Genomic DNA, 25,615 nt, shown 5'->3' on the forward strand with positions numbered 1-25,615 from the left:
GTCCTGATCATTCATTTTTCAGCAAGATACATTTGAAATTGTCCACAATCATTGTGGAATTGTTTATGGCTCTTGCTAAATTTGATAAATTTCAGCCAGATGTGGTGGTATACAACTGTAATTCCAGCAACTTGGCAGACTGAGGCAAGAAGATTGCAAGTTCAAGACCAGGATAGGCAACACAGAGAGATTGTATCTCAGAAATAAAAGGGAGCAGGGCTATGGCTTAGTAGTAGAGCACCCCTGGGTTCAAGCCAGGTAACACACACACACACACACACAATAAACTTTGCTTTATATATTTGAGGCTTAAGGTGAATATAGTTCAGGAATGTTATATGTTTTGTTGAATTTTGTTTATTTTATCATTAATGATCCTCTTTGTATAGTTAATTTTGTCTAATTCTTTAGCATACTTGTGTTCTTTTTCTGGTACATCTTTTTTGGTACTTTCAAAAAATTCTATTATGAAAAATTTCTAGCATATTTCAATAGAAGATAGAATAGTATGATTAACTTTCATGTGCCCAGTACTAAGCTTTTTAATGTTACCAACTCACAACTAATTGATTCTTACCCAAACTCTCACTCATTCTTCCCACCTTTTCCTGGATTGTTTTGAAGCAAAATCTAGACAGCACATTATTTTATCCATAAATATTTTAGATGTATCTCTCAAAGATGAAGTTCCCTTTTTAGGCATAGGCATGATAATGTTTTACTCCTTCAGAACAACATTTTCACATTAAGATGAACCTAATCAAGGTTCAAATGTTGCCAATTGTTTTATTTTTAAAGCTAGTTTCTTTGTTCTAGTGGGATTCCAAGTAGGGCTGATAGCTTCTATGTAAGTCTCTTTTCCCTTCTAGGTTCCCATTCTCTGTTGTTTTTTCCCCTTTGCAGTGTATTCATTGAAGAACTGAGGATGTAGGTCTTGAAGTATTTGTCAGAATCTGGATTTTGCTAATTGAGCCTGTGTGGTGTCATCTAATAATATGTTCTTTGCTCCATTGAATGGCCTATAAATTGGACATCCCCTTACTTTTAAGCATGTAATTATGTTGTAGTTGTGTCAAGCATATAACTATATTTTATTCCTTTAAGTAATTAGACAATCTTGTTTCTTTAATTGGCAAGTATAATCAGTGTTCATTTATTGTATTTTTTGCCATATTTGTGCTTACTTCTAAAATCCTTGGTGCTTCCTGTTTAGCATGCCCCCACTCCCCACAGTCTTGCATCTGTTGTCCAGGCTGTACTCAAACTTCTGAGCTCAAATGATCCTTCCACCTCAGTCGTCCAAGGAGCTGGGACTATAGGCATGCACCACTGTGCTGGGTTAAAGAGCCTTTTTCCTTTATTGTTTTCTTTCCTTTCTTGCCTTTTATTGGATTAAGTTATCACATTCTTCTCCCTCATTGGTTCAGAAATTATACTTTTGATTTCTATTCTTTTAGTAATTGTTTCATACTGAGTTAAAAATTAAGGTAAATGTATCTACTTCCCAAGCAATATAAGGACTTATGAGCCTTTAACATGATTTGTTCCCTTGATATACTCTGATACTGTTTTTTAAATAACTTAAATCTATATTGGTTTTAAACCCTCTCATTTGGTCCCGCTTGTCTATTTAGTCAGTGCTTCTTTAGGAGTTTTTGAACATGTCAGTTTTTTTGCCCACAAGTACTCATTTAAAACTTTTCTTAATTTAAATAATGTAAATATGTAAAAATAAGACACAAGCTTTATGAAATAACATGCCAGATGCACTTGGGCATTTTCTATTCTCTGCTTTGCCCGCAGCTGCTTCTTGCATCTACTTTAAGAATTCCATTTCCTTCTTCTTTCCTTTGTTATTTCATCTACAGTCTGTGAGTGGTAAATTCTCAGTCTTTGAAAATAACTTTAATTTTATTGTAATTTTTTTGTGGTAACTTATAACTGAGTTACAGAATTCTGGGATTCTAACTTGAGAATTTCCCTTAGCATTTGTTTGTTTGTTTGTTTTGTGTGTGTGCTTCAATTTTTTAAATTTGTTTTAATTAGTTATACATGACAGTAGAATGCAGTTTGACACATTATATGTAATGGAATGTAATTTCTCATTCTTCTGGTGGTTCGTGATGTACAGTCCCACCAGTTGTACAGTTACATGTGCATACAGGATGATAATGTCTGATTCATTCTCCTATCTTTCCTAACCCTAACCCTCTCCCCTCCCTTCACTCCCCTCTACTCTAAATAGTTACTCTAAAGTAACTATTCTTCCCTAGGCTCCCCAACATTGTGAATTAGTATGAGGAGGCTGCCAGCACCTTGCCAGGGAGAGGGTATAAGCCACTGGAGAAAATAAGTCAGAATCAGTGAAGAACAAAAGACACAGAGTCAAAGAGAGTTTTGAAGCAGAGCACCTGATAGATCCAACCCATACAGGAGCTGGAGCTGGACAATTATAAAATGGCTCCCGTGATTTATTTAAGGGGCTACATCAAAGGCAGGGATAAGGTTTCAGGGGTGGAGTCTTGCTTCCTGATGTCTTAGAGTCAGCAGGTTGATTGGCATCTTGGCAGGTCACACCCATCTCTGAGAGGCTGTGTGGCTGCAGCAGGTCACCCCATCTCTGGTGCTGTGTGGGACCAGGCAGAGCTGAATAGAAATTCACATATATTTGGGCAATCTTATCCTGTGGGATTGCCAGGGGAAGTTCCCAAATACCAGGTGTTCCTATGAGAGGCTACAATGCTGGTGTAGTCCACACATAACCCATGGATGGCTCTGGAAAAATTAGCATCCATATATCAGAGATATTTGATTTTTGTTTTTTGGAGACTGGCTTATTTCGCTTAGGATGATGATATTCTCCAGCTCCATTCATTTATCGACAAATGCCATAATTTCATTCTTCTTTAAGGCTGAGGAGTATTCCATGTGTGTGTATCACATTTTTTTATCCATTAATCTGTAGATGATGTACATATTCTATGTTTCTATGGTTTCTTAAATGTAATTATTCTTCATATGAGATGCCCTAGAAGGGCATCTAGGTTGTTTCCATAGTTTAGCTATTGTGAATTGAGCTGGCACTGTAATATGCTTATTTTAAGTCCTTTTGGTATTATCCCATTATATACTGACATTCCTAATGGCTGAATTTACACTACCTATGTGCTGTCATTCTAACTGCTGTTCATTTATCTCTGATCACTTTTAAAATTTCTATTTATTTTGCTTTTTTGATACAGCATGTCTAGATGTGTATTTCATTTTATTTATCTTCAATTTTCATCCATTATCTTTGGGGTATTGCTTCCACCCCATTATTTTACTCTGTCTTCTAAAAACACTATTAGAATAATGGAGACCAACAGAGAATAGAAAGGCAATAGAGAGGGGGAGAGAAGGGGAGGGCTTGAGGGAATACTGGGGAATGTAATCTATCAAATTATGATATGTCCATGTACTAATGTGCTGCAGTAAATCCCTCATATATATATTATAATATACTAATCAAAATAATAGTAGAAAGGAGATCAGTAAAGTAGAGCAGGCAGGAAATGGGGAGGAAAAGAGAAGGGATTAGGTTAAAAGATTGACCAAATTATGTTATGTACATGTATGGTTATGACAAAGTGAATCCCACTATTATGCATAATTATAATACACCAATAAACAAATACAGGTATGTTGGACCTTCTCATTCTCTTCCTAATTTTTAAAGCACTCTCATGATTTCTGCCTCTTCATCTCATGGTGATTTCCTCAGATTTGTCTTCTAGTTTGCTAATTCTCTCCTCTGCTGTGTCATCATTGCTTTTTTACCTATTCATTATGATTTTAATTCTTGTCGCTTCATTTTTAAAATCTATAATTTCTATTTCTTTTTTGAATCTATCTTTTTCTTTATTGTGGCTTCTATGCTTTCTTAAATGTAATTATTCTTCATATGAGAAAATTCTCATTTTAGATTTCATATTAAATTAGTTCATTATACTGTAGAAAGTGATCTGAATAATACATTGCAAATGTCCAGTATATTTGTGTTGTCCTTTGAAAGTGTTATTGTTATATTTTTTCCATGTGTTTGTTTCCTCCTACCATTTTAATTGTAACACATATTCTGCATTAGTGAATTTCCTGACTCATACGGATGAAGAAGATAGAAGTGACAAAGATGAGATTTCAGAAGCTGCATTTTCAGTAATGGAAAATCATTCTAGTCCGAAAACTTCTGTGTTCCTTTCTGCTGATTCAGCTGTCAGTCTTTCCAGTGACCAGAATACTCCTTCACCTGGTAATGTTCTTCACTTTTTTCATTTATACACACTTTTATTTTCTATTATGTTTCTGAACTGTATACAGGGAATATAGTCATGAAGGATTTGTGAAGTCATTTTGTAATATTTATTTTCGGGAGAAGGAAGTTAAAATTTGTGCTACTCACATGAAGAACTTCATAAGATATGCTTCAATTGTGTATTATACTTCTGTGAATGTATTCATGCTAAATATATAACAACTGGAATTACTGTTGTTTTTACAAAAGTCAAGAAATTCAAACTGCCAGTTGTCAGAACTTGAGTTTTAACTGAGAACAAAATAGTGTTTGTCATTTCTGGGGCCTCTTATCATGTGCCAGACACTGCTATTTTGTGTGCTTGGATGCTGAGTTAAGCCTATGAAGTAGATTTATATTCTCCCCATTTTATAGTTTAGGATATTGAGGCTTAGAAAGATTTAGTGCCACTTTTTGCTCCATTTCATTTGGAGGTTGTAATTAAATTAAAAGTGTTATTTTTTAGAACAAACAAATACATTTTGTCCTATAAATAATAAGACATAGTATTTACCATACAACCCACATAAAGATGGAAAAATTAAATATTTTTCTCTATTAAAGTAAAGAATTTAGATGTCCTAATGGGTATTTCCTCCAAAGTTGTCATCTGGCATTATTGATCAAAAAATAGTATAGATTTCCTCTTTTGCAGCTAGCTAACTTCCATTTCTTAGCACATTCTTCTGAGTATTTTTACTAACAAATATTTTTGGTAACAGCCATTAGATATTTAGAGGTACTTTGTGGTAAGTGAAGTAAGTTATCAGTCTGAGTGTGTCCATTTGGAATTAAAAAAAAGAATTATAATTATCAAGGAATAAAGTTGATTTTGTTTAGTAAATCACCAGTAAAATCAATCAATCACTTTGGGAATAATTCCAAAAATGGTTTGAAAATGAAGTAAGGATAGAATACCCATATGTAGTTACTTTTAAAGGTATTCATTTGAATATAATACTTTTTTGCTCTTGTATACTTTTTTTCTTTCACAATAACTGATTTTTCTTAACTCATTTGAGGATGATCGTTGTCAGGGATCAGCAGCCCTCAGTTCTGTGATGTGAGACAATTAATCTTTAAACATGAGGCTGTTCAGTTAAGTTGTGCTCATTACCAAAGTGCTTTGGAGTCCTGCAAAGGCGTATTCTCTTTTTGCAGCAATGATTACAGAGAACTAAACTCTCCCCGCTTGGCAAGGTTTGTCAAATTTGTAGCTGCTGTGGCTGAGAGCTTGTGGTCACTGGCTACTAACGGAAGGAAGAGTAACTTGTTACCTATGTTTGTTAACTAAAACTTCAGCCTTTAACCTGAGAGGTTACCGTCTTGACTAAGATCTCACTTTCCTCATCCAGCCAGTTGATGGAGGGAATCCTTCAAGCTCTCTTCATGAGTAGATCTGCAGGGGCCACTCAAACACCGATAGAAAGTATCTCTTGGCTAGGTGTGATGGTGCCTATCTGTAATCCCAGTGACTCCGGAGGCCAAGGCAAGAGATCGCAAAGTTTGAGGTCAACCTCAGTGAGACCCTGTGTCAAAGGAAAAAATAAAAAAGGAAGGGGATGAGGCTCAGTGGTAGAGTGCCCTTGGGTTCAGTCCCCAGTACAGCGGGGGGGGGGGGGGGATGTTTCTTTAATGGAACTTTTTCTTTTACATTTATAGGAAGTATTTTCCTCTTAGCTAAATTTAATGAATTACTATTAAGAACTCACAAGTGCCCAGACCCTGAAAACAAAGATAAAAGAATTGGAGATTAATAAATAGAACAATATGTGCTCAAGAAAGCAAAATTCTTTCATGTTAAAATTACGATTCATGGGCTAGGGCTATAACTCAGTGGCAGGGTGCTTGCCTAGCGTGTGTGAGGCACTGGGTTCATTCCTTAGCACTGCATAAAAATAAATAAAGGCATCTGTCCATCTACAGCTACCCCCAAAACAAACAAACAAACATGACTGAGGAGACTAAGGCAGGAAGATTACAAGTTCAAGACCAGCCTGGACAATTTAGGAAGACCATGTCTCAAAAATAAAAAAGGGCTGGAAATAAAGCTCAGTGGTAGAGTACCCTTGGGTTCAGGCCCTAGTACCCCACCATACACACATAAAAAAAAACAACAAACACACAAACAAAAAAACCCATGTGGATGCCTAAGTTTGAGGAGAAGTTTAGTTACTCTTAGTCTAATAAAATCTTTTGGGGTGTGTGGGGGTGGGAGGGGGCAGGTAACCAGGGATTGAACCCAGAGGCACCTAACCACGAAGCCACATCCCTATACCTTTTTTATATTTTATTTAGAGACAGGGTCTCACTGAGTAGTTTAGGCCTTGGCAAATTTCCTAGGCTGGCTTTGAACTCTCGAGATCTTGCCTCAGCCTCATGAGCCACTGGGATTACAGGTGTGTGCCATTGCGAAGAGCTCTAAAAAAATCTTAACAAGGAAACTTTTTTGAGATGAGATGTCAGAACATTTTCCCTAATTAACTTAATTATATTTCAGATTAAACATGTAGAAGGTTAAATAGATTAAATGTCTTGCATTAGAGATACTTAGTTTATATTGGGCAAGGCTTAAAAATCATTCTTTGGATCCTATTCTTCCAAGTAAATATCTTCTTGGGTTTAAATTAGATATTTTCCAATATGTGTAACTTTTATTAATGTTTCCTTTTTTTTAAGGTGTGAATAACAGTGATGAATTATTTGAAAGGTAAATATTTTAAGAAGTAGTTCATTATTTTACTTAAAATTTGAGTATGAGTATGTGTCCTGGAAATTTTGTTGCCTTTGAATGTGAACTTATATATTATACATCTTTTTGAAGTTTAATGAAATATAATAAATTTCTATTGGGAATGGAATGTTCTGAGAAACTGAGAAATGTTGTTACATCCCTTGCTGTTTCAACACAGGTAATTACAATACAATGGGCTACATTTGCTACATTCTCTTTTACTCAGTATGTATTAAATTTGAACAGACAAGACCCATAGAGGTTTTCTCCTGGGCCTAAAGTTGTTGTTTTTTTAAGAGTACCTACAAAGTCATCAGTTGTTGATGAGTTGGTGTTTGTGGGAGACACCAGAATTATAGAAATAGAAGGAAAAGTAGACGTATCATTTTGTGTCTATTTATGCTCTTGAATGGCATAGTTTTTTGTATTTGTTTTTTCCTAATGTAATTAGTTTGTAAATGCTTAAATGTTTCTGTTTGTCAAATTTCATTTGCAATTGAAGTATTTCAGTAGATCCACTCCAGATGGCTGGATTGACTGACATTGCAGACATTATCAATGATCTTATAACTAGAGGCGGAGTTTCCAGTAAAGAGCTTGGTTTAACAGAACAACAAGCAAGGAGTATCTCCAGGTAATCTGGACTCACTAAGAGTCCTTTTTGTGGTTGTTTTGGTGCTACGAATGGACCACTGGGTTCTGGCATGCTAAGCTGGCATTTAGCCACTAAAGAATTACTTTTTAACCCATTCAAAATGTTTCTGATTTAGGAATGTAAATAGTTTGCCACATTTCAATGTAATTTTTATTAAACAAATTTGAAGTTTAGGAGTTTTTCCACCTAAATAATTTTTGTGATGTATGCTATGCCATTCCTCCATGTTCCCCAAAGTGTACTTTGTACTTAACTAACAGAGCACATCTATATTCTGGAGAGTTTTTCTCAGGTCTAATCACTGTAAGTACAACATAGAATGAATGCTGTTTCTTATTAAAAGTAATTAATGGTTTACTTCATGGCATTTTATCCAAAATACTAACCCTTAGGTTACTTTTGCAGTAGCCTTTCTATAGAACATTAGGTTAAAATACTTTTCCATGCAACCCTTCCTGGATGTAATAAAAGCTCGCTCACCTTTATTTTCCTTTATACCCCTTAGTTGCTTCATAGAAAACAGTCAACCTTATCTGTTTTAGATATAATTCCACTTATTACTTCAGTGAAAGTACAGTGTGTTATCATCAAACTTACAAGACTATTAAAAGAAAACAGCACAATAAATAAAAAAATAAGAAAGAAGGGCTGGGCTTGTGGCTCAGTGGTAGAGCGCTCACCTAGCATGTGTGAGGCCCTGGGTTCCATTCTCAGCACCACATAAAGATGAATAAATAAAGGTGTTCTGTCCAAATTAAAATTATTTAGAAAAAAAAGATTATTTTTGTTTACATAATTTATCTACTATATTATTACCTTATATCAAGACCATGTTAGACCCTAACTTCCTAAACTAATGGATTTAGTTAACTCTAATAGTTCTTTTTTTTCTAAAATTATATAAAAATAATATTTGGTTTCTACTCTTGAAAGGATATAAATGTAGGATCGAGTTCTGTCAGTGTGCTATGGGAGCTCAGGGAAAAAAGGTCAGTCAAAAAGCAGAGTCACCAGTTTCGGAATTTGATTCGTATCTCAGGATTAATAGAAATTGTATTCTGCTAATGACTGGTAACTGTAAGACAGGATATTACAGACAGAAATATGCAAAGATATGGTCAACAAAGGGCAAGGACTCAGATGTAGCTAGAGTTTGTTCATTGGAAGGGAGTGGGACTAGCTTGTGTGGGGACAGAAGCACTAAGCTGGCTTGACTATTGGCAGCAGAGCTCAGCAGCAGGTTATCATCAGCTAGACCTGGGAGCCAGATGAATGACTTACTTCCAGAGGCCAGAGATGAGGTGAATCGAAATGGAGAGTGTAGGTCACAGGGTAGATAAACACTGGAGGCTGTCAGGAGGTAAGGATGATAGGTTTTCTTACATGACTGATGATAATTTCTTTAGCAAATTGGAAAATGTAGTTTTAGATGTAAAGTTCCAGGATAACATTCATTCGCTAATATCAACTGTAAGTCCTCTGACAGATGCCAAGCTGGGATTTAGATAAGGAAGAGCTTTGTTTGGAAAATGCCTGTGAAGGAAAAGAAAAGGGAGCCATGAAATGTGGGGACCAGCTATCAGACTGCAGTGCAGATGTAGATCTGCTCTGAAGATCACCCTGAGGGTCAGCATTTTGTTAGGAGAGCTCACAGTGTTTAGTCATGTTTGTGGCCACAAATATGAAATATAAAATATGAATTTTCAACAAGAAGGTTGAAAGCAAAGTCAGCAAAGGGAAAAGGTACATTAGGTAAATTCCAGGGAAAACCAGGCACAGGCTTCCCAGAATCCTCTCCCAGTGGAGTCACAAAGGATATAACATAATTCCTCAAGCAACAGGTTGTGACAACACATGTGAGATGTTGTCTACTAGCAATTGATTAGACTCAGTGCCTAGGATTTTATTGGGAATCCTTCCTGGCACATCCCAAGAGCCAAACTCGTTAAGCAAATGTTCAGAATAAACCACATTGTCTGTATCTGTGACCCAGCTTCCATCTAGTATGGTGTCTTTTTCACACACTACCATCTATCCCCTGTTTTCTCAGACCACCCAAAGTACAACTTATGTTAGTTCAGATCCTCCAAGAAGCAGAAGCCAAGATGGGATTGATGTGTAAGAGATTTGTTTTGGGAGATGTTTGTGAGGAAAGATAGAGGAAAGAGAATTAGGGAGATAGGGTTTCAGAATGCCAGCGCCATTTTAAGAATATTTCAGCTAGATCAGTGATAGGGCCTCAAGCCATGTCACCCGTGGAGTCACCCATATTTCAGAAATGAACCAGCTAGTACATTCCTGCCATACTTAGTCATTAACTCAGCCAGATTGTGAGATGTGTGGCATGGACCTGAAGATGGGAGTAGATCCAGAAAAGCAGCAGCTTGGAACTTACCTGTGTGTGTAGGTTTTAGAAGTGGTTGATTTGCCAGAGTTCATTCTACTGTCATGTATAACTAAAAAGAACAAATGAAAAAAATTAGAAAGTACAAAAAAAAAGAAGTGGTTTAGATGGTCCAGGAACTGAATGGTAGATAAGGAAGTCCAAAACAGAACCTTTAAGGCATCAATATTGAAGTGGTGAGCAGAGATGAAAGGAGGCTATGTAGTGTTTTGAGTAAGAAAAGATCCAGGTAAGACAGTTTAAAGAGGGAAAAGCTGTTTAAATATAACATTTAAAGCAAGTGTTTCAGAGAATTGTTGGTGAACTTTCTGAGACCATTTTCTCTGGAGTTGTGAACAAGTTGATTAGAGACCATAAGTGTACATTACTTTCAAGACAGGGCAATGTCTTTTCAAACGAATACTACTATTAAGTTGTGGTAGTTCTTACCTACACAACAAATTTAAAAGCCAATGATGCCTTGCTCATTAAATTTCACAGGATTCAGCATTCTTCTGGCAGATGTCCACAAAGAACTGAGAAGGAGAGAAGAGAGATTCGAGCCTGGATGAAAAGAAAACGAAAAGAAAGAATGGCAGAGTACTTAAATCAGCTGGCAGAAAAGAGAGGGCAAGAACATGATCCCTTCTGTGCCAGAAGCAATCCAGTAAGTCTGCAGTATCAAGGGTAATGGAATTATTATACAACGTCTATATTTTTTTCTGGCAAATATTAAAAAAAATTAGCATAATTTAGATTCTTTTTTTATTGGGCGGATGAAAAGTCAACATTTTACTTATGCCAGGAAAAGTTGAGAAATTACATTAGCAAAGTATAGCAGGATATTGTGCAAGCTATATTCTGTTGATCTATATTAAATATTCTTTTTCCCTCAAATTAATTATGACTTTAATATTTTAAACAAATGAGGTTGAGTGATTGTGTATCTTTTTCATTGAGAGTGAGTAGCAGTTAAATAATGGATTATATGTGTGTTAAAGCCATTTTTAAACTTGTTTTCTGCAAAGAATAAAATTATGATCTAATCATGTACCAGCAGAGCAGTCATCTGTGTGTGTGTGTGTGTGTGTGTGTGTGTGTGTTTTAAATGCCTTTAAACTGTTAGCATTTATTTACTGAGCCCTGAAATACGGGCATCCCCATGTTCAGGTCAGGAATAGTTTTTCTTTGGAAGGTAAAACAAAGTAGAGTTTGATCCCAGAAGCTTGGGAGGCTGAAACAGGAGGATCACAAGTTCAAAACAATTTAGCGCAACCCTAAGCAACTCAGTGAGACACTGTCTCTAAATAAAATATTAAAAAGGGCTGGGGATGTGGCTCAGTGGTTAAATGCCATTGGGTTCAATTCCTGCTACCAAGAAAAAAGTAGTGTTTGATAACCACATTACTGTGAAAATCACATTTAGATTATAGATTACAGTTTATCCCTTTGCAATTTGAAATAAAACATGATAGCACTTCATTTTTAAAGCATTATTAACAAATGATGTAAGTTTATTTTCCAGATAAGGTTGCCCCATTTAAACTCCATATGATGTAAAAGTAGGTGAACTATTATTTAAAGAATGTATTTTACTTACTTGTCTTATTTTTCTCTTCTTTTTCCTCTTCCTCTTATTCTTATTCCATGCTGGGGATCGAACCTTGGACCTTGCACATGTTAAAGCAAGCACTCTCCCACTGAGCTCCATCCTAGTCTTACAATAATAATTCTTCATGTTCTGGAATATATATATATTTGACATTTGTCTCAGTTTGCCTTCTGACATATAATTTTGAAAAATTTATAAATTATAGCAAACTCATTACAGTAGGCTTTTGATAAATATTTGACAATATTAAAATGATTTTAAATGAGTGTCTCTTTCTGCTTTTTCAACCAAGCTATTGGTGAAATTAATCACCAGACTGAAGATGAAGTTAAAGTGTCTATATCCCTAAAATGTTCTTTTCTTCCACCTTAAGTGCAGCTGTAGGATGTCCTCTGTCAAAAAAATATAACTAGTAAAATACATTTCGCATTCCATTTAATTATATGATGTTTTAATTTAACATTTTTATGTTTTGCTTTAGGATAGAAAGTTTTATCAAATATGGCCTCATTTTGTACTATTTTCTAAATAGTAGAATTATGTCTAATGGTTTTTTTGGACTGAAGAATAATGAATTAACTGAATATTTCTTATGCAGTTTTACATGACTTCAAAGGAAATCAGGCTGAGACAAAAGATGAAGCATGAGAAAGATAGGTAAGCTTGGAAGCTATATCCTGAGCATTTTCTGATAGATAATTCTTAGGAATTTATTTTCATAATTGTCTTCTTGTCAATAAACAGAAAATTGTGGGAGATATCATTGTAAAGAAAATAATTAGACTCAGTACCCTTTTTAGAAATTTGCTTTCAAATATTATTGGCACCATACAGTTTTTATGACTTTCATTTCTGTTGTACTCTCTCTCCCAAACCAGATATGTATGTGTATTTGGGAAATACCCTCAAGACCATAACTACAAATATCTTTAATAATATACTCTACTTCCTAATGGTTTTAAGAAATCTGATGATTAGAGGGATTTGAAAAGTTCTAAGAAAAACAAAAGTACTGTGTTCCTTCTGGAAATAAGATCTAAAAGTGACTTTTTAAATAAATGGTGTTTAATTCTTTATCTAAAAGGTTGCTGCTCTCTGACCACTATAGTCGGCGAATCACACAAGCATACAGTCTGATGAATGAACTGTTATCAGAATCAGTACAACTGCCAGTAACTGCACAGAAACCATCTCCTAACAAACCCAGCACTGCTTGGCATTCTGGACAGCAGTGCTGCCCTTCTCCAAGGAGGTAAGACACAATTCACCATATTATTTGGAAAAATAACATTGCACCTAGTAAAAAAAAAAAAAAAAGTATCAAGCTCAGTGTATTTGCATCTACCCTGCTTAGAATTATGATGATAAAGTAAAGAACAAAATAGCTCCATAATTATGAGGTCTTTATAAATGTATAGAATCACCAAAGGAAAAAGGCAAAAATGGCATTCAGTTTCTAACTAAGCTGTAACAAAGCACTTCAGTATACCTGAAGTGTGACATTTCATATCTGTCCAGTACTGTCTTCTTTTTTTTTTTTTAGTTTCTGTTAAGATTTGTTTCTCTAATTTGCCTCCTAATTGCTATCTCCCTGTTTCTCTACCTGTCATCTTCACTCTGGCAGGAACAGCCAGCTCCCATCAGCTTGCTACACAAGCTTAATCACAGACAGTAGGTTTGGGTATAAGTCGTTAAGCAGAAATTAATTGAAAGTGCTAATGTACCCAAGTGTAAAATTTCTCGTATATGGCTAACAAACATGCAAAGTTGTATCTGTTGGTAATCCATGTGGTGGACATGAATTGACAGCACTCACCTTTAGTGAGCGGGAGCACGTAAGCCTTAGGCTTTGGGGAGGGACACATGCACCAATAACCTGAGGGACTGATACGTGAGCAGGCAGTGCCACCCCCTCTCCCCACCCACCCGCTTTCCTCCCAGGACACAACACACTGTCTCAGGGAACCCAGCCTGCGCCTTCTCCACCGCCAGTTGCAAAATCTGCTGAAATGGGCTGTGGATTGAACAAGTTAGGGAAGTGCTACGAGGAATGGCCTGGGAATATTTATTCAACTTTGAAGAGGCCTCAGGTAGAAAACAAGGTGGATGTGGCCTATGAGTACTGCCTCCTGTAGTTCACAACTCTGAATGTTGTGGAGCTCCCATGGTCCTCAGCAGTGAGGCTGGCCTCCTTGAGGGACCTGCCAGCCCAGCTCCTGGAGCTGTGCCAGCAGGGGTTCTCCCTGGCCACCCTGCACCCCTTTGGGCAGCCCATTCACAGGTAGGAAAAGATGCCCCTCCAGCACACATTTAGGGCCAATCTCGGTCAAGAAAACTAACAGATCTCAGAAAACTCATCTTCACAATGAAGGTTACATCTTCAAATTAGATTGCTGTTCCTCCTTAGACCATATGACAGATAAAATATCATCCCAGAGTTTATTATGAAGGTCCAGGAGGCTGCAAGTCGGGGCCTGGAGTTTGCTGTGTCATTCCTCAGTATCACTACCCTGTGAACTCAGCAGGCAGCAGCCCTCTTGCACCCACTGCCAATGGCGCAACAGATGCCAGAGTGGTGATAAAGGTATGTGGAAACCATGCATCACTGAGGATGAGAAGCCAGGGGCTGCAGACATGTGTGTTGCTCCCACAGGGGTGAATGGGAACCCAGAGCCCAGCCCAGGCCACACAGGGGAGCTGCCTTTCACCAAGGAGCCCAGCTTATCCTCTGGAGAGGGTGGAGGATTTTCCCCATAGGGGATGAGCCCAACAGTGGATGGACACACATACAAGGCTCCTCTCTAGGAAAATGGAGATTTTTGCCCTTTCAACAAACTGAAGAGCTATCAGAAGTGCTGGCAATACTATCCCATCAGTATTCTTTTCTGTGGTCTCCAAGAATGGTCAGATAGCGAGGAGTTTGGATGCCAACTGGTTGGAGCACATGAGTGACCACTTCCAGAAAGGAGTCCTGGTGAATTTACTCTTCCACCTTGGAATGGTGGATGATTCCTTCTACAGCTTGACTGATGTAGTATTCATCTTTGAAGCTGTTTGTACAGAAGTTAGCAAAAGCAGACAGGGCTTTGATGCTATTATTGTTAAACAATGGATGGCCCTGGAAGGCATGGAGATTCAGACTGACTGCATGACTCTGCTGAACTCACGGGCATTCTAAGGCTGGCAGCTCACCTGTGTGCTACCAACTCACATTGTCAAGTCTACCAGGGAAGGGAGCGTATCTACCAAGCCGACTGTCTTACTTCAGAGACCGTATCTACTTCAGAAAATGAAGACGGAATTAAAGTTTCAGTGGCAATTCTCCTAAAAAGAAATGCACAGCTGAGGAAACCCAAAGGTAAACATGGTGTCAGAGACACAGAAGAAAATTAGAGTTTAGAAGACCAGTTCTCCAAAGACAGAGATGTGGGAAATTGTGTGCTGGGTAGGCAGCAGGAAGATGGGGTCTCCAAGGAGGTTAACATCCCCATGCAAGAGGTCAGGGAAGAAGAGATGGCCCCTGCCAGCTATCTGGGTGGGGTCCTGTGGAGTATGAGGCTGTGCAGAATGGTCCTGTCAGCTTTGCCAGGGGCCCAGTGGCCCTCAGCACTCCAGGCCTGGAGAGGATGCTGGGAATGGGGGTGCAGAGGAAGTTGTTGGAAAGCCTGCTCCAGCAGAAGAAAACTGAGTCTCGGCAGTTTGCAATAAAGCTAGTTGAACTGGCAAACCCTAGGCATCTTGCCAGCAGCTGGTTTGCCCTAGTGTTGTGTGCCACCCTTTGGCTTGGCTTGACCTTTCCTTGTGAACTCACCAGCCTCTCCCAGGACCCATCTCTGACAGTGTTGGTTTCTGCACATCTGATTGGAAGGCAGCGGAATGACCCTGTGTTATAATGCTGGGTGAGGTTACTTCCTTTAGACCCCAGGGTTGGAGGCCCAGCCCTGGCTCCACCACTCTTCCTCAGGGATGGTCTGGACCATCCAGTGCCTAGGACAATCCCACAGGACCACCAGGGCACATTGGGGTCAAATCCATGGATCCCTGGGTCCAACCAAAGTTGCTGTTCCCTTCCCACCCTGCCAGGGCAGCGTCCATCCCCTGCTGCTTTGCACAGCAGCTGCCTGGTGACTTTTAACCACCCCCTCGAGCCCTGTGGGTTCTCTTCTCCAGCTAGACCTTGCTGCTCTGGCAAAGAAAGTGACATCATTGGGAAGGGGAGGTGCTCAACCTCCTGGCTTTTCTCAAAACAGTCCTAGGTGCTGGGAATTCGGAAATAAAGAGGTAATTCTTTGTGCACCTATTCTTGAAGAACGTTTAAAAGTGTTCTGTGTTAGTATTAATGTAAAAAAAAATTTTTTTTAAGGTTTTGTATTCAACACATCCTATGAATACATGTTACTTCTGTCAGTTCAGGGCATCCTGCCTGGTTGGGTGCCCTCATTATGTGCTATTTTAATCAGTGTATAATTGGCCCAGTTGTTACCCAGGTATGCTGGGTCTCATGTTTATACTGTTCAGAAAGAATTGTTAAGGCTTTGAGTAGACACATCTGGCAGACCTTGGAGAGAGAATGCCAACTGTCTTGACTGAAACAACAGCCTATCTCTTCTCTTTCTTGTTTAGTTACTTATAGCAATAAATCACCTGGTAGTAAAAAGATACCATATTTGACAAATTATGTAATTAGAATTATGAACATTAATAAGAGCCTACAGGAAGTGCTACCAACACAGACCCAAACATAATCAGATCATTTGCATTTGTATTTTGGAGTTTATTTAAAATGCCAAATATTCCCCTTGTGTCTTTTCTAGAATAAAGTAGGGGATCAAATACTAAGTAACTGGTAAATATATGGAGAATTTAAAATGGGTAGAGAGAGAACTAAAAATAATCTCTTTGAAACAAATGAACAAGGTTTGAGGTATGACATAAAACAGATAATTTCTTGAGAGTCATGTAATCCTGAGGATCTGGGGTTGTAGCTCAGTGGTAGAGTGCTTGCCTAGCAAGTGTGAAGCATTTGGTTCAATCCTCAGCACCACATAAAAATTAAGGTATTGTGTCCATCTACAACTAATTTTTTTAATCTTAAAATAACACTGAGGTACAAAAAAAAAGGAGTGTCAAGTGCATGTATTAATCTGGGCTATAATTTGGGATTTTTGAGATATTAAAAAATGTCACTTATATGAGATATTAGGGGTAATAGTTACTGTGTAATTTCTGTTGTAGAGAGTATCACCATGGACATAATTTTCTGATAAATCAACCTGGAAAAGTCAAATGTATTTCAAAATCAAGTCATACCCATAAAGGGAAAACACTTGAACCATCTCAAGATTCACATTGGCGATGTGGTAAGACTTAAAGCTTTTTTAATTTTGTGTACTTTGGACCTATTTTTCCTTCTTGTTTCCACAGTTGTGTTTTCATCTGTAAAAGCTATAAATCTTAGTAACAAAGAATGCTGATATCAACAGAATGCAAGGGATAGATAAAGACTTAGCTGTACCAGGATTTTGTTCTGTTGCTTTGAAATGGGAAGGCCCTATAAATCTTTTTAAACTAGTGGCCTTTTCATAATATAATTTGAACAGTCAGTGGATTAGAGGTAGTTTTTTTGGGAGTCTTTTATTTGTATCTCTGACTAAAATAGACATTTGTTCAACTCAAGCTTTGGTAGTTATAGAATGGCCATGTCTTAGAAGAGGAATGAAAAGAAGCTCACATTGAAATAGTATATTTTTACCTTTGGGCATCCTTTCCCATATTTGAAGATATACCTGTTATTCATTGCTAACCTTTCCTTAGTTAATTTTACCATATTTGAATTGGGTTTTGATTCCTAAAGTAAAACATACTTATTTGTAGAATGATTACATATTAAAAGGATATGCTGATAGTTAACATGGTACAAATGTGTACAACTGAAAATGTTTAATAACTAAATTATATTCCAGGTTCTTTTTATGCTCTAATTACAACCCTGTGACATAGGTACTATTATGTTCCCATTTTAAAGATGAGAAAACCAAGGTAGAGGATGCTTAAATAACAAGCTAGGAAGTAGTAGAGCCAGTATTTAATCCCAAACTGGGTCTAGGGTTTATACACTTAGAAACTACATCTCTATATGCTGCCTCCTCTCAGAAAATTGAAATACCACAAATTCTAATCCTTTTGATAAAAATCTTTGGTTAACTCCTGCTTTTTTTTGGAGGAGGGTAAGTTGGAATTAAACCGGGGGTGCTTTGCTACTGAGCTACATCCCTACCCCCTTTTTATTTTGAGACAAGGTCTCATTAAGTTGCTGAGGCAGGCCTCAAATTTGTGATCCTCTTGCCTCAGCCTCTTGAGTGAGTTGAACTAAAGGTATGTTCCACTGTGCCTGGTATCTCTTGCTTTTGATTGAATTATAGTAAGAAAACACACTGTTCGTTTTAAACTAAAATTTCAAGATAGAAAATACTGTTCTTCTATTTTTTAATTTTATTTCATACCAGGGAACAAATTTAAAAATTCTTTTTTTTAATCTTTTATTGATTTTATTTTTTTTAAATATACAACAGCAGTGGAATGCATACAATTCTTATTACACATATATAAAAGTTCCTATAACGAAGCAGTAATAGTTATGCAATATACCAGAACCTCTGGACACTATGAAGGCAGTTCTAAGAAATCAGTTTACAAATATGAGTGGCTACATAGGAAAATCAGAAAGATCATAAATAACCGAGTGGTATATCTTAAGGTTCGTGAAAAAGAATAAGCCAAGACAATAGAAAGAAGGAAATAATTAAGATCAAAGTAAAAATCAGTGAAATTAATAATAAAAACATTCAAAGGATCAATGAAATGGAGAGTTGGTTCTTTGAAGAGATAAACAAGATTGATAAGCCCTTAGCCAAAATAACCAAAAAAAAAAAAAAGAGAGAGAGAAGACCCAAATTAATAAAATTAGAAATTAAAAAGTAGAAATCACCAGACATCACAGGTATCCAAAGATCACTAAGGGAATACTTTGAAAATTTATACTCCAATAAATTGAAAGACTTAAAAGATATGAATACATTTCTACACAGGAGACCTGCCAAAATTGAATCAAGAGAACATAGAAAATCTAAACCAACCAGTAACTAGCAATGTGATAGAAGCAGTAATAAAAAGCCTTTCAACAAAGAAAAACCCAGGACCAGATGTATTCTCAGCTGAATTCTACCAGACAATTAAATAAAAACTAACATCAAGATGATGAAAAGACCTCCCATATTCATGGATAGGTAGTGCTTCTCAAATTATTCCATGAAATAGAAAGGGATAGAACAGTTCCAAATTCATTATATGAAGCCAGTGTCAAACTCATACTCAAACCAATAAGAACACATCAAGAAAAGGAAACTGGTATCCCTGATGAACATAGATGCAAAAATCTTTTAAAAAAATATTTGTTTAGTTGTTGATGGACCTTTATTTTATTCATTTATTTTTATATGGTGCTGAGAATTGAACCCAGTGCCTCAACATTTGAGGCATGCACTCTACCACTGAGCCAGAGCCACAGCCCCTAGATGCATAAATCTTAATAAAATGTTAGCAAATTGTATTCAACATTGCCAAGTTGGTTCCTTTCCAGGGATGTGTTAGGTCAGTGGCAGCGACTTGGTGGCCACTTAGTGGCAACTTAGAACAAAGCAGCCCTCACTGCCCGGGGAGTGATTTAAAAGGGCTGCTGAACAGGCTTTATTGAGACATCATTCCAGGGCAGAACTGGATCAGACCCACAGAAGGGACAGGAGGAGGGTCTGAGGAGAAACAGCATGGAAGCTCGACCGGACTGGACTTTTATGGGGCTTACAGCAGAAAGGGAAGGACTTGGGACAGGAAAAGGTGTTCTTGGAGTCCCTTGCCCCCTTGGAGTTGGTCAGGGGAGTTGGCTGAACTCCAGGATTGGCCAGGAGGTCCTGCTGATTGACAGGTGTTAGTCAGGAGATCTGGCTGATTGACAGGCGTTTCCTCCGGCATCTGATTGATGTTCTTTTCCAGTGAGGGCTGCTTTGTTCTAAGTTGCCACTAAGTCGCCACCAAGTCACTGTCACCGACCTAACAGTAAGCATGGTTTAACATACACAAATCAATAAATGTAATTCATCACAAAATAGAATTAAGGACAAAAATCACTTAGTCATCTCAGTAGATGCAGAGGAAGCTTTTGTCAAAATTCAGCATGCATTCACGATAAAAACACTGATGAAAGTGGAGATAGAAGGAATCTACTTCAATATCACCAAGGCTATATATAACAAGTCGAAAGCCAACATCAGAGTGAATGGGGAAAAACTAAAAGCATTTCCTTTAAAATCCAGAACAAGACAAGGATGTGTGGTTGTCTACTCCCACCACTCTTATTTAATATAGTAGTAGAAGTTCTAGCCAGAGCAGTAGGCAAGAGAAGGAAATAAGGGATAAAAATAGGAAAGGAAGAAGTCAAAATATCACTGTTTGTACATGATATGATTGTGTATTTAGAAGTTCCAAAAAGCCCCATTAGTAGACTATTAGAGTTAATAAACAAATTTAGTAAAGTAGCAGATTAGAAAATCAGCATACAAAAATCAATAGCTTTCCCCCATCATTATGTACAACTATAGGACTCCAATAAAAAATGTGAAAAGACCCAAAAATCATTAGATTTTCATTATACCGATAATTAATCTGCTGAGAAAGAAATCAGGAAAATAATACCATTCAAAAAAGAAAAAGAAAAAAATACTGAAGAATAAATCTCCTTTCACAAGGAGGTGAAAGGTCTGGGCAATAAAAACTATAGAAACATTGAAGAATGAAAATGAGGAAGACAAAAAATGATGAAAAGACCTCCCATATTCATGGATAGGCAGAATTAACATTGTTAAAATGGCTATACTACCAAAAACAATGTACAGATTCAGTATAATCCGCATCAAAATACCAATGACCTTCTTCACACAAAAATCAATCACAAAAATCCTTGAAGAAACATAAGGTCAACATTCCAACATGTAGGCACAGGCAATGACTTTCTCAATAGGATTCCTAAAGGAAATAATACCAAGAGTTAATAAATGGGAAGACATCAAATTAAAAGGCCTCTGCATATCAAAGGAAACAAGAATGTGAAGAGAGAACCCACAGGATGGGAGAAAAATCTTTGCTAGCTATTCTTTTGACACGGGATTAATATCCACAATATGTAAAGAACTCAAAGAAGTTCACACACACACACACACACACACCAATTAATAAATGAGCAAATGAATGAAACAGACATTTCTTTTTTAAATATTTATTTTATAGTTGTAGTTGGACACAATACATTCATTTTATTTATTTATTTTTATGTGGTGCTGAGGATTGAACCCAGGGCCTTGCATGAGCTAGTCGAGCGCTCTACCACTGAGCCACAACCTTAGTCCTGAAACAGACACTTTTTTTTTTTTATACATCCCAGCCTTTATTTATCATTATTATTTTTTTTATCTGTCATTGATTTTATTTTTTTAAACACACGACAGCAGTGGAATGTTTTCTATAGTTACTATGATTTTTTAATATCTGGGGGAAGTCTTGGAATACATGGAAATGTGTCTTCCTCTCATATCTGCCCCATGAAAATTCTTCATTATTACCTTGCACTTTTTTTTTTTTTTGATGGTGCTGGGGATTGAACCCAGGGCCTGTGCATGCAAGGCAAGCGCTCTGCCAAGTGAGCTATATCCTCAGCTCCCACCTTGCACTCTTGACTGTGTAGTGTGGCCTCAGCCAATTTTTGGTCCACCTGCTCTTGCTGAATATACCAGGTGAGGTGATCTGCTACAAGCTCAGAGATATGTATAGACCCTTCCTGGCCTCAGGCCATCTTCCAAGTATTCCTGACTCCTTTCCTTATATAATCTATGTTCATTTTCCAGCCACCTGCTATGCTTTTGAACTCACATTCCTTATTTGAAATTCTCCCTTATACTTTCACACTCATAGTGTCTCACTTCTGTGTCTTAAAAGCATCCTTACTCTTGTTTAGTTCTTCCAATCTGATATATTCTGTTTAAATTCTGCATTATTATTTCTGAATTGAAGCTGATATTTAACTTGCATGTTTGCTGTGAAGATTAGTGGTAAATGGTGGCTAAAATAGTTATTTTTCTGTCTCTGAATCCTTAATAACATGTTTATGCCCCTCTGGAAGAGGTACAATAAGTCTTACCCTATAGTTTCTTATAAAATGTTGTGAACCATGCTAGAGTATAGTAACACTCTCTTCCTCCTCTTTGTACTACCCCTTACATGGAACAAATGAAATACTTGGATAATTGGCCAAATGAAAAATGGCTATTTAGCTTTGATTGACCTAAAAATAGCTAAATGTAAATAAATTATGTTCAAAGATATTAATTGAGGGTACCATAGCATTTATACAGAGTCAACAGTACTACCATGTGCCCAACTATTATCCCAGCTTAACTGTCACTTTAATGAAGTTCTAGGTTTTAGAATCAAGACCTAGATTCATTTCCCAGTTCTGCTGCCTATTTTATATCCTCAGATGCTCTCTTTGAAATCTACCTCATTTAACCAGGTGTCATGGTGCACACCAGTTGTAGTCTCAGCAATTTGGGAGGCTGAGGCAGGAGGATCAAAATTTTGAGGCCATATTCACCAACTTGACATGGCAACTTAGCGAGACCCTGTCTTAAAATAAAAAATGAAAAGAGCTGAGGATATGGCTCAGTGGTAAAGCTCCCCTAGGTTCAATCTCTAGTAACATGAAAAAAAAATTGTTTTCAAACCTATGTCATTTGATGCCATATTGTATGCCTGTAGTTCCAGTGTGTGGGAGACTGGGGCAGGAGGATCACTTGAGTCGGGGAGTTCAAGGCCAACCCCATCTATGAATGAATGAATGAATGAATGAATGAATGAATGAAACCTACTTGAGAGTCATTGAGGATTATAAGTAATGTTTGGCAAATGGTTACTATTAATCTTTGAGTTTAAGAAATCTTAATTATTCTCTTGCTAAATTTTAACTTGACACTTATTTAAATATTTATTTTTTAGTTGCGGTTAGACACAATACCTTTGTTTTATTTATTTATTTTTATGTTGTGCGGGGGATTGAACCCAGGACCTTGCACTTGCTAGGCAAGCACTCTACCACTGTGCCACAACCCCAGCCCCTTAACTTGACATTTTATCTGAGTGTTTACTGCTAGTAGGCTATTGTGCTCTTGGATTTTCCAGTTGCTAGAGATGTCATTGAAACACATTTGCCATTTGAAAAATGATCATAGTTGTGCTCTTGGATATCAAGTCCCAAAGTTCAGTTTCCCCTCTTCTTTTATCTTACTTTTTAAAAAAATAACTCTCATTCATATATACATATATATTCACATATATATGAATATATGGGTTTTTTTGGTTGTAGATAGACACAATAACTTTATTTATTTATTTATTTTTATGTGGTACTGAAGAACGAATCCAGTGCCTCACACATACTAGGCAGGTGTCTACCACTGAGCCACAACCCCAATGCTTGACATACCTTTACTTTGCTTTCTTGGTTCAGATCAACCAATATTTTTTTAAACATTTTTTTCTTTAGAGAGAGAGAGAGAGAGAGAATTTTAATATTTATTTTTTAGTTTTCGGCGGACACAACATCGTTGTTTGTATGTGGTGCTGAGGATCAAACCCGGCCGCACACATGCCGGGCCGCAGTTACCGCTTGAGCCACATCCCCAGCCCCTGGATCAACCAATATTGATTGGGCACCTACTATAAGCAAGGCTTGTTGAACAGAATCAGAACTTCCAGAAGGTTTCTATCCTCAAAGAACTTAAGACTATGATGTGTGAAAAATCATATTCTTATTAAACTGCAAAAATTGTGTCTGATTTTATAGGAGCTGCCAATTTCCCCATAGAGAAAAGAGCTGGTGGAGCCAAAGAGGCACTAAGAAAGGCTGTGCAGTCTCCAGTTACCTTCCCAACAGGTAAGGAATAAAGAATGGAACGTTCTTAAATTTAATAGTAAATTTTAAATAATCACAAATCAGACTTAGAAATTTCAAATGTAGATTTCAGGTTGAAGGGTGTAATTACAGGAGGATGTGTTTCAGAGATAAGGCTTTGGAAAGTTTATTTGTATGAAATCCTAATTCACTGTTGACTTGGTAACCATGGACAAGAGTTGCAATTCCATTTATATAAGTCTCACTTTTCTCACCTACAAAATACAGGCTCTAATAGAATGTACATAAGAACTGTGGTAGATAGGCAGGGTACTGCTATCCCAATCCTACAGCTGAGCACAATGAGGCATAGAGAAGTCCAGGGACCTTCAGATCTCCTTAGGACAATAAAAGTAGTAGTAGTTGACAGTTTTCAAAGCCAGCTTCAGCAAAGGTGAGGCACTTAGCAACTCAGTGAGACCCTGTCTGCAAATAAAATACAAAATTGTGATGGGGGGTATGTGGCTCTAGTGGTTGAGTGCCCATAAATTAAAAAAAAAAAAAAAAAAAAAGAGTGCTTACTCTGCCAATTTGTTAACACCTTATATACATGATCTCACTTAATCCCCACACTCATCTAATGAGGTCTGTAGTTATCCACATTTAAAGAAAAGAACTGCCTTTTTCTCTGCGATACCTCTTCATTGCAGATCTTCCAGTTTACTACATTTCTCTTCAGCTATTTCCAATCTGATGTTCAACTCATTCATCAAGTTCTTAATGTGAATGGCTGTATTTTCTCAATGTTCTATTTGATTCTTTTCCCATTATTTCCACATGAATGCATTAAAACCTAAGCTTTTTAGTTATTAGGATCACTAATTTCCTGTGCTTTTAATTTTATAATCCCAGGCTAGATGTTTTTTTTCTTTCAGTTTCTTATTTTAATCTTTTATAGAATATTTTCTAGTTTAGAGTACTCCGTAATCTTTTGTGTGTGTGTGTGCTAGGGATTGAACCCAGGACCTTGTACATGCAAGCAAGCACTCTACTAACTGAGCTACATCCCCAGCCCATTGGTAATTTTTAAATTATCTTCTAAGCAACTATCTAACAATGTTTAGTACATCAGATAAAATGTCCCCAATGTTGTCCTTAAAAGCAGTGGAAATTATATCTAAATTTGTGTGTGTGTGTGTGTGTGTGTGTGTGTGTGTGTGTGTGTTTTACTCGGGATTGAATCTAGTACCAGCAAGGTACATCTTCAACATTTCTTATTTTTTAAAAATTTGAGACAGGATCTAAGTTGCCAAGACTGGCCTCAAACTTGTGATCCTGTTGCCTCAGCCTCCCAGGTATCTGGGATTATAGGAGTGTGCAACTGTGCCCTGTTTATATTGTATTTTTATGAAAGCTTCAGAGGTAGAAGTGCATGAGGTATTTGATCATTGTCCAGCGGTAGCCTACCTCTGAGAGAAAAAAAAAATGAGTATAACTCTGGGTTTCTGGCTTGAGTGCTGACTAGACTGTGGCCCACTAATTGACACAAGTACGGCAAGAGAAACAAGATTTTTAGTTTGTTTGTGCTTTGCAATGCTGGAGACTGAACTCAGTACCTTGTGTGTCTGAGGCAAGTGTCCGACTATGCTACATTCCCAGATCCTGATAGGATCTTACTAAGTTGTCTTGCTGGCCTTGAATTTGCAATACTCCTGCTCGGCCATCTAAATAGCTGTGATTACAGATATGTGCCACTAGGGAGTAAGGTTTTATTTTTAGGAGTGGAAGAAGTAATGGGTTTAGGCTTATCATTCGGTTTTAGATTTTTCAGGTATTGTTTGGCAATTTGTTCAAAGAAAGTGAGTGTCGTTTCCCACTCTCCATTGGAGAAAGAGTGTATTTG

General features: G+C 37.2%; 1 protein-coding gene and 1 pseudogene across 1 annotated transcript in view; both read left to right on the forward strand.

Annotated features, from left to right (window-relative positions):
• The window catches only part of Cplane1 (ciliogenesis and planar polarity effector complex subunit 1), a 139,786-nt gene that overhangs the window by 98,017 nt on the left and 16,154 nt on the right, over positions 1-25,615 (forward strand). The window contains exons 45-52 of the mRNA XM_077800139.1: positions 4,127-4,291; positions 7,013-7,043; positions 7,570-7,701; positions 10,607-10,772; positions 12,316-12,374; positions 12,802-12,969; positions 16,953-17,077; positions 23,665-23,754. Coding sequence (XP_077656265.1) covers positions 4,127-4,291; positions 7,013-7,043; positions 7,570-7,701; positions 10,607-10,772; positions 12,316-12,374; positions 12,802-12,969; positions 16,953-17,077; positions 23,665-23,754 — 936 coding nt within the window. The remainder of the gene's footprint in view (positions 1-4,126; positions 4,292-7,012; positions 7,044-7,569; positions 7,702-10,606; positions 10,773-12,315; positions 12,375-12,801; positions 12,970-16,952; positions 17,078-23,664; positions 23,755-25,615) is intronic.
• On the forward strand, positions 13,677-15,405 carry LOC113191899 (raftlin pseudogene; annotated as a pseudogene).

Source organism: Urocitellus parryii, chromosome 1, assembly GCF_045843805.1.
Source record: "Urocitellus parryii isolate mUroPar1 chromosome 1, mUroPar1.hap1, whole genome shotgun sequence".
Classification (NCBI taxonomy): domain Eukaryota; kingdom Metazoa; phylum Chordata; class Mammalia; order Rodentia; family Sciuridae; genus Urocitellus; species Urocitellus parryii.